Source organism: Halichoeres trimaculatus, unplaced genomic scaffold, assembly GCF_033239565.1.
Source record: "Halichoeres trimaculatus isolate MK-OKI-2021-1 unplaced genomic scaffold, fHalTri1.1 fHalTri1_scaffold_5, whole genome shotgun sequence".
NCBI lineage: Eukaryota > Metazoa > Chordata > Actinopteri > Labriformes > Labridae > Halichoeres > Halichoeres trimaculatus.
This window is the reverse complement of record NW_027437183.1, coordinates 35,648,853-35,658,189: the sequence shown is the minus strand read 5'-3', so window position 1 is coordinate 35,658,189 and position 9,337 is coordinate 35,648,853. Positions and strand designations below refer to the sequence as shown.

At 39.4% G+C, this 9,337-nt stretch overlaps 2 protein-coding genes across 2 annotated transcripts in view; one reads left to right on the top strand and one right to left on the bottom strand.

Annotated features, from left to right (window-relative positions):
* The window catches only part of LOC141790176 (uncharacterized), a 45,896-nt gene that overhangs the window by 20,367 nt on the left and 16,192 nt on the right, over positions 1–9,337 (top strand). The window lies entirely within an intron of this gene.
* Positions 502–4,396, bottom strand: LOC141790169 (uncharacterized). Its single transcript, XM_074669849.1, has 2 exons — positions 3,553–4,396; positions 502–3,182 (listed from the first exon to the last, which is right to left on the bottom strand). The coding sequence occupies exons 1-2, from the start codon at positions 4,387–4,389 to the stop codon at positions 2,856–2,858; spliced, it is 1,164 nt and encodes a 387-aa protein (XP_074525950.1). The 5' UTR covers positions 4,390–4,396; the 3' UTR covers positions 502–2,855.

Here is a 9,337-nt window from a genome sequence, read left to right as displayed (position 1 = left end):
CAATCAATATGGTCCATTCTCTGAGAGTCATGAATGTGCACACCAATCAGAAATGATTTGGATTAAAGATTTGAAAGATACACAAACTCTAAAACTATAAGTTTGACCTGATGGTGGCGCTGCAGGGAAAGGTCATATCATCACCAAAACCTATAGGGGTCATACTCTTGTGGTCATTAATGTTTTCAGTAAATTTGAGAAGATTTGGATAAAAACTTTTCAAGATACATTATTTCTGATTGAAAGTTTGGCCTGATGGTGGCGCTACAGGACAGGTCAAGGTGTCATTATCAAGGGGTTATTTATGTATTCAACAAATAAACAAAGTTCCTTGACCAAAAAACTTGGTCAACTATTTTCTGTAAATCATTTTCTGGGGGCAAATATCCCTGGGGTCAAATTGACCCCAAGGGTAAAATGTGTGAGTAATATTTGAGGACGATAGGAGGGTTAAACACAGCTGACTATCCAGTAAATCCAAGACGTGTATCGATTTGCAGGGTGAAGGTTGTTGAAGATCTTTTGGCTGTATTTATGGACAGCAGCATCATAAACGTGACCCTAAAGATGGACTTTGTAAATGAAAAAGCCATTGATGATGCTGGTGTGTCAAGAGATGTTTACACTGCATTCTGGGAACAGTTTCTTGAACATTGTGAAGGGGAAACAGAGCGAGTTCCTAGACTGAGACCAGATTTCAGTGAAGCTGAATGGCAAGCAGTTGGGCGGATCTGGGTGAAAGGTTTCCTAGATCATGGTATCATACCAGTGAGGCTTTCAAGAGCTTTCATATTAGCTTGCATTCATGGAAATGACTCTGTTAAGGCTGATGACCTGATGACATCGTTTCAAAACTATCTTCCTCCTTGAGAGATCAGCTGTTGAGAAGGCTCTCCAGGGCACAATGGAGGAAAGTGATGAGGAGGACCTGCTCGACCTTTTTACCAGGATGGGCTCCCATTTCTTACCATCAAAGAGCAACATGGAGCCTGCCATCGAAACAATGGCTCATAAGTGCATTCTTTAAGAGCCAAAATTTATTGTTGATTGCTTCTCAACACATATGGAACATGTAAAGCTTCAACTGCCAGACAAGGAAAGTGTAATGCTTCTGTATGAGTCAAAGAAGGCCACAGGTAGGAGAGTGTCACAGTTGTTTGAAACAACAAACATGGTGCTGTCTCAAAGAGAACAGACAACCTTTAACCATCTCCAGCGTTACACGAAAAATGCTGACCAAAGCAAAGCTGAAAAGATCTTGCGTTTCTGCACTGGCTCTTCCGTCATTTGTGTTGAAAAAATTATGGTATCCTTTAATGGTGAAACTGGACTCAACAGAAGGCCCGTTGCTCATACTTGTGGAGCTACCCTTGAACTACCGTGTACTTACAGTTCTTGCCCAGAATTTCGCACTGAGTTTGACAACATATTGTCCAGCAACTACTTAGAAATGGACATCCTTTGAACTACAACTTAGAGCACTGATCTGACCAAGCCTAAAAGTGACAGCATTTTGAATATTCTTTCTTTTGTTTAATATAAACATTTCTGTGATGCTTATAATGCTTTTATGGTTTTTGATTTCTCATTTAAGGATCCAGTGCACTCACTGTGTGGGAAGCAGCCATAATCTGTGGAAGTGCAATAGTGCACTAATTGTGTTAATAAGGTAAATTATTTTATATTCTTTGAAAATTGCAGCACCTTTCTTTTCCATTAATCTCATCCCGATCCAGCTTAAATGCTGATCTTGATATTACATTTTGTTGCTAATAAGACTGAGATGTGCACCACTGTTCATTCATTGCCGGTGTTGGGGTGCTCATACCTTTTCGATTTATTTGGTTAAGTTTGAAAAGAAATGTTGAAGATACCTTTGCAGACCCTGTTTGAAGGGCTGGTGTGGTGTTTCTGAAATATGCTGATATTTTGTGTCCCATTATGCTCAAATGGCCCTCAAAAATGTAAAGTTTTCCATGTTTTACTTTTATTTACTGTTTTCTCAGTACTGCACATAAAAGTACTAAAAGTTGCAGATGTTTTTTGTTTCCTCCAGAAATAGAGTACAGTTATACATGTGTTCTATCTACAGTATGTATAAATATCAATAAACCTACTGAAATAAGAATTTTAGGTTTTCATTTGTACATAACAAACCAAGCTGTTTACACAAAAACATTTCAACAGTCTACAAGAGCAAGCATGTATTTTTATTTATTTTTTTACAGCTCTCAAACCTTGGTGTTTGTTTACGCTAAGTATGTTCCCTGTGCTTTCCTGACCGGAGCAGTATAACCCTACCTTTAAAGCAGCATCAACTAAGGATATGGTATGATGGCCAAACTTCAAGACAAACAAATCATGTAGGATACATTACTGTGATACATGACCAAAATTGGTTAGGTCCAGATATTTTTTTTATATTTCCAAAGACTTACTGCACTTAGAAATAATTTGATGTTGCATACTTTTAAACCATGCTATTACTTTTTGATTTGAGTTCTTGTAGGTGGAGAAAGTAGCCTTTGGATTTGGTACGGCACTTCCCTTTTAGCGCTTATTTCCTTGTCACCTGCAGTTACAGTCTGTGGCTAACTGAGGGAGAGGAGAGAACTTTGTACTGTATCTAATATCCACAGTGGTCATATAGAGATCATACAATCCCACTTCAAAAAAAAAAAAAACTGAATTATCCCTTTAAAAAGTACTGAACCTCTACTTTAGAGCATATTTAAAATGCAAACAGTGTAATTACATTAAAGATATGAGATAAAAAAAGATTGAGATAAAAACAGCCACCCTCTCCTTCATAGCTCAATTTATTGAACCTTTCAGGACATCACCGCATACTGTCTTTATAAAGATGCACTAATGGCCTCTCTTAGGTGCATATACAAATTCACAGCCTGATATGGATCTGTTGATGTAGTTAAATGGGACTCAGTCATCAGCAGACTGCAAAGTTGGTAGACATCTGGATCGCAGGGTATGGTCAAGCGAAAGATACATTCATTCTTGCACAGTTGAACATCTTGATCCCTTACAGGGGAAAGGAAGTCTCTTGTCCTGTAAAGTTCAGGTAATGTGTACATCACGCTGGGCCGACCACTGGGGACGTTCCTGTTTTTTGATGGCCTGATGATGTGTGCATTCCACACCTGTGCAGTGTCATCCAACTCGTCCTGTTAAAAACGTAGAAATACATTGGGGAGAACTGTATATTTCTAGTACATAGTCAATCAGTTCAAATTCACAGCTGGATAATTACATTCACCCTATCATCATGTCTTTCTATATCCCTCTATCCTGTTTCTTTCTCTGCTTTCTCTTTCTTTCTCACAAATTCCCTCCTGCCCACACCCTCCTTATTTATCCATCTCTGCTTTCCTTCCCTCTTACTTATTTCTCCCTCTCTTCTTTCCTTTCCTCCTCCTTATTCCTCCCTCTCCTACCTCCCCCACCTTCTCTACTTCTCATGCCTCACCTCTCCCTCCTACCCATCACCATCACACGCAATGACGCTTCTTAAAACAACAGAATTCAATAACTCACCTGGATGAGGCCGGTGCAGCAAAACTGAATGAGGTTTTTGTCCACAAAGCCACCATCAAAGAATCTATTGTCTCTTAAGTCCACAAACAAAGAAAGCCAAAACTCAACACACTGTTTGCGAAGAAAACCCCACCAGTACTCAATCCTTTGATTAGCGGTGCTTGCTCCCTCCAAGTAGCTATCAAGGGTGCTCCCTGGGTCAGCAGGGACGAGGAGGCACTGAAAGCGTCTAACGTGGCCATTTTCGGTTCCGAGATCGCCTCCCATGACTCTCGGACAGCCTCCCAAGCGCTGCACTGTGTCAATGTAATAACCCCCGATAAGCTTGGGGTCACTGTTTGTTGTGTAGGCGTTAAGCCAGATAATTTTCCTCGAAAAGCCGTCAATACATCCACTGATACAAACACCGTATGGCTTCAGTTTATCGTACGAGTCCAGGTGCCAGATGAAGTTCGGCCCTCTAGACAAGTAGTTCCGCCGTGTAAGACGTCTTGCTTGCCTTAGTGACACACCACTGGGATCCAGCTCCTTCAGCACCAGGCGCACATCTTCCTTCCTCACTCGTAGTCCATGTTGCCTGCATTTTACATACATCCACCTGTATCCGTGGAGCTGCCCAGAATACTGCAACTGGCTGCTGATAAATTCTGCCAAAACCGCCAGGTCGGAATAATATCTGCGACGGAATAATCCTCTTGCCTTAAGAACTCTTTTCAAATGTCTTTCGCTTATTTGACAACCGTGCCTAGATTCAAGAATTGTTTTGATGTCTTTATATTTGAGGCCAATCTCGAAATAAAAGTCAATGAATCTCCTCCACCGGTGCGCGCCCTCCATTGTTGTGTTTGAGTTGACCCGGAAGTAGATAAACTGACCAATCACAATTTAGAAAGCGTTTGCGAGATCTGGCAAAGAAAGTCGCTTTTTTTTATTTTTTCTCCATGTCCCCTTAGGGGTTCCGTACTTTAATGCCTGTGACAGCGAACGTCTCAAAAATAAAATAAAATAAATGAAAAAAAGAAACTCAAAAACTCAAAAGTCTAATAATCTTAGACTTCATGAAACTGAAATTATCCCCAAACAACCCTCTAACGAAAAACAAATTTCCCCTAAAACTGTCCAAGTTAAAGAGTCCTTTTTATTTTTAACCAAAAAGAAGTCCTCCTTCACCTACCCCAAAGATTTGGGCTCTCAAAAATCCACAAAATAAAGGAAAAATAGTCCACAAAAAAAGATCGATAAAAATTAAAACACTGGTATACCAGGAAAAAACTTTATGTGGGAACAAAAAAAAAAACAAAAAAACAACGATCGATCTCACCCAGGTCCGGGAAAGAATATCCACAGCCATGCGGCTCCTTTGTCCCCTCCCCCGCGTGTACATCCACGGAAAGGTCAGAGGAGAGGAAACAGCCTCCACAGTAATCACCACAGCACAACGTCTTTTCTTCGGGATTAATTTCAACGACTTTTTGTGACTGTTCATTTACTGTTTTTTTCCCCTTTAGCACCACTTACCACTTTAATTTTTCCTTATCATTTATCATTTACCTTACCTTATCATTCCTTTATCATTTCCACTCTTTTTTTTCAGCAAGGTGACCCTGTCACACAGTTTGAAGGAACCCGTTCATGTTTTGAGAAACGTGTGTTAAGAACTGTGAAAAATTGTCATGACCCTGTCGTGCTATTGATGATGTGTTTGTCTTTGTTGGGGTTACTCAACCATGGATAGATGTCAGTTACTTGGGGTGAGTTGACTTTGCTTCGTGCTGCATTACATTTCATTTTGTGAATGTTTTGTGGTGAAGTTTATTTATGACACAATCCCGTTCACACTATTAACAGATCTGTCAGGTGTCTAATATGTGTCCCCCCAATGTCCAGCCCACTCCTATGCCCTTGGATTCAGTAGACCTAATCCACAAGGAAGCAGGGAGATATGTAAATAATAATAATAATCATAGCTGAAAGGTAAACCGATCGATCCCCTGAAATCTCTGGTCTCAAAATGCTTGGCTGAGGTCTGCGCTCTCTCTGAGTGATTTTCTAGTTAGTGCTGAACCTCTGAGGAACCAGCGTCAACGTATGTGGACAGCACATTTCTGCCTCTCAAACCCAAGACACTTCATTTTTTTCAAATGTTGATCTGTCAGCCACATTTAGGGACACTGCCCATGTCATCTTTTGGTGATATCACAACATTAGACACACTCACCTGTTCCTCCTGGTCACTCACTCTTCCCTTCTCCCACGTCACACCCTGCCTCATATAAACTTTGCTTCACACTAAGATTTTCCCATTGCGCCCATCTTTAATATACAGAGAGCCATACCTGTGTGCCAACAAAAAACCTTTCTTTTTTCTTTCTGCTCCTTTTGATCTATGAGGTGACACATCACACTTCAGCACAGCATGAAGAAAAGAACCAAATGACTCCATAGTAAACTGAAAATAAAGAACCCAAACACACAACACACAACTCTTAAGAAACTAAGGCCCCGTTTCCACCAAGTGGTTCAGTTCAGTTCGTCTCAGCACAGCACGCGTTTTACAGCGTTTCCACTGACTGATCCCGGGACAGATTCCCAAGTAACCAAGACGAGACACTTTTTGGTACCCTTTTGTGTGGGCACCAGACTAAAATGATCCAAATTTGGAAGGTGGAGCTACAACACTGCAAACTGTTGATCGGTCGAAATCGTCACTTATGGTGCAACAGCGGCTGCGTTTCTCCTGGTGGCACACAGTCTTCTCTGAAACAAAGCTTGATTGTTCTTTGTAACAAAGAGACACATGGAAATCACAAAGAAGATTAATTTCTGGATGATATCCATTGTTGCTCTTTGTTTACTGTGTAGTGGTTTTCTTCTTCTTTGGATTTATTAGCAGGGCACACTGTGTCTCTTCGCACTGCTACAGCGTCACACTATTATTTAACAGATGCAGCGCTCAGCATCTGGCTCACATGCAACCTACCACGGGAGGGCACAGTTTGCTGTGGTAACGCAAACGAATCAGGCTTAACGGTACCAAACCGTGCTGAACTGAACCGAACTGCTTGGTGGAAACACGGCTTAAGGCAAACAGGAAAACAGACATTAAAAACGTAACTTAAGCCAAAACCGATTAACAAAAACAAATAGAAATCAAAGAGAAAACAATTATATTGGGCTGTTTTTTTTTTCTATTACAAATTCAGGTCTTTAATCCCGTTTTCAATTTAATTTGATCTGAAAAGAAAAACAACACCTTAACATCAGGGCTCAGCTTATTGTTATTATGGCCAAAACCAGCTCCTCTATCAATAACTGAACAGAAAAAAGCAGAAGATAAAAAGTCATTGAAAAAGATAAACTGCCTGTACAATCCACTTATTCAGACTTTAGGTGTTCCTGAATGTATAATTAGTGATAAGAAATTCAAAAGCACTCTTCTTCAGATATGACTTTAAAACCATTAAGTGGTTCCACTTACTCCTGCTTTAGATTCCTTTTATAAGACTTTGTATTATTCACTAATTGCAGCTTCTATTCTACACAGGAACATTACATGTCAGGGAAATTAAATTAGCAGGTGACCTTTACACCTTGTGCACTGTGCCTCTGTGAGTATGTTGGAAAAGAGGGGAGGTGTGGAGGTGTGGATCTTTAAGAGAGGCAAACAGCTTGATGAACAGAATCCACGGACACCATTGAGTGAACGGAGTAAGACTGCTTTCTTTCATCAAAGTCTTTGGCATTGACAGTCCTCAGAAAACATCTGCTGAAGTAGGAGGAGGTTTTGAGAGATAGGGCAGACTTGCCACATCTCATAGAGTGTCCATCAGGTATTTTACTGTGGTTCATTCAGGGAGGCAGGTGACTTCAGCCCTTGTTTGAGTGTATAAGTACAGCAACAAGCAGGTTTTTTCCTTTTTCTTTTTTCTGTATCTCACACATTCTATAAAATCTGCATGGATAGTACTATTTCACTGTAATAAATTATTATGGGAGGCCCCCTGAGAAATAAATCATACCTTCTTTTAGATTAACTATCAAACTCTCACACATTTACTATCAACCTCTCTTACATTGACTATCAAACTATCAACCTCTCTTACATTGACTATCAAACTATCAAACTCTCTTACATTGACTATCAAACTATCAAACCCTCTTACATTGACTATCAAGCTCACTTTAATATAATTGACCTATGGCTTAGCCCTGCTCCCTTTGGTTACTGTTGCTAAGCCTGTCAAGCTTTACTCTTCTAGCATGAAATGTGGAGTTTTTAGCGGTACTGTTGAGTGATATTTTTAGGAGAAATGTGCAAATTTCTGGACATATTCTACAGTGATATCAGAGAGAAGCAGACAGAAGGATCTTCAGTATGCTTTTGAGAACTACATTCACCAAATTAAATGTTGGTGGGGTTCAAATAAAGAGGATGTTAAAATAGAGGGAAAAGTGCACAGATTCCAGTGTAAGCGCCAAACACCCCATGTACTGTCAATCATACACAAGAACAACTATGTTCTTTTACAGCAGGGTAAGCTGATATGTATGATATACATTTAAATTGATGTTATGTCAGAGGTCGATATTGTGTGTTGGCCCATTTCTTGCTAAACTAAATTTGCGTTTGTTTACAGCGCGCCAGGACATATCTCACATATATTGTGGGACTGATCTATACACTTGATTTAATTAAGGCACAACAATCCAGTAAATATATGAATTGTCATAAAATAGTAAATGTTGCTAAACTAAGTATTTCAGCTTCTTGATACCATATTTTTCCAGGAGCTGCCCTGTAACAGATGAGGATTTAGATTTACTGAGGGGGCAGGTAGGAACACCCATCAGCTACCTTGTCAACAGACCTGTTGATATCACTGTGGGAGAAAATAAGTACCCCCTTGGAAGTGGTTTAAGCCATCAGGTGAATGAAATGAACTTACAACTGAGATTAGATAAGGGATTTATTTTCATAAAAAATGTTTGAGTTCCAAACATGAAGTGGTATTTCATACAAGAGTAACAAGAAGAGAAGCAAAAATGTAACTATCTATATACATTAAAATGTACCAAAAGTATCCCCAAGAAAATAGTAACAAGATGTTTAAAGATGTTAGTACAGTGTATACACAATTCTCTACTGAAGCTCTACCAGTAACTGCTGTTTTTTAAGCCACACAAAATGTCGTCAGCTGTAGAGGCCATTCATCATGTACATTGGACTTTTGGGAACAGTCAAGTTTGCAATGAGAAATGTTCTTTTTTTTGTTAATGAATGATACCTAGTGTAACACTCAGTACATAGAAATATGTATTCACATTTGGCTCTAATCTTTGATGATGTGCTGTTGGAAGTTGGACAACACACTTACCACATACCAGATCTGATTCATGTTTGCAAGACAGGAAATTGGTATTCTACCAGAAAAAAATCTTTTTTTTTTTTTAGTTTTAGCAATTGCCCCCTCAACATGAACCCTGTGCTTTTTTTGTTTGTTTGTTTGTTTTTAAACTGTTCATATGTGAAACCAGTGCAGTACTGGAAATAACCAGGCACATGACATGATATCAGTGCATTTTCAAATTTCTCTTTTTATATTGTTAGATTTTAGGGCAACCTTTGACATACTGGATCATTCTCTCTTATTGGAAAAGTTGAGTTGTTGCATTTGAGGACTCTGCAAATAAATGGATTAAAAGTTATCTAACAAATAGGAAATATTCAATTTACTTTAATGGTAGTTATTCTTGGATTAAAAGAGGTGCAGTATGGGGTTCCGCA

Excerpts from the sequence above, each read along its gene's own strand:
- LOC141790169 (XM_074669849.1), bottom strand. The coding sequence starts at position 4,389 with ATGGAGGGCGCGCACCGGTGGAGGAGATTCATTGACTTTTATTTCGAG. Across the intron at positions 3,183-3,552 it reads GCTGCACCGGCCTCATCCAG|GACGAGTTGGATGACACTGC; the intron begins GTGAGTTATTGA and ends CGTTTTTAACAG.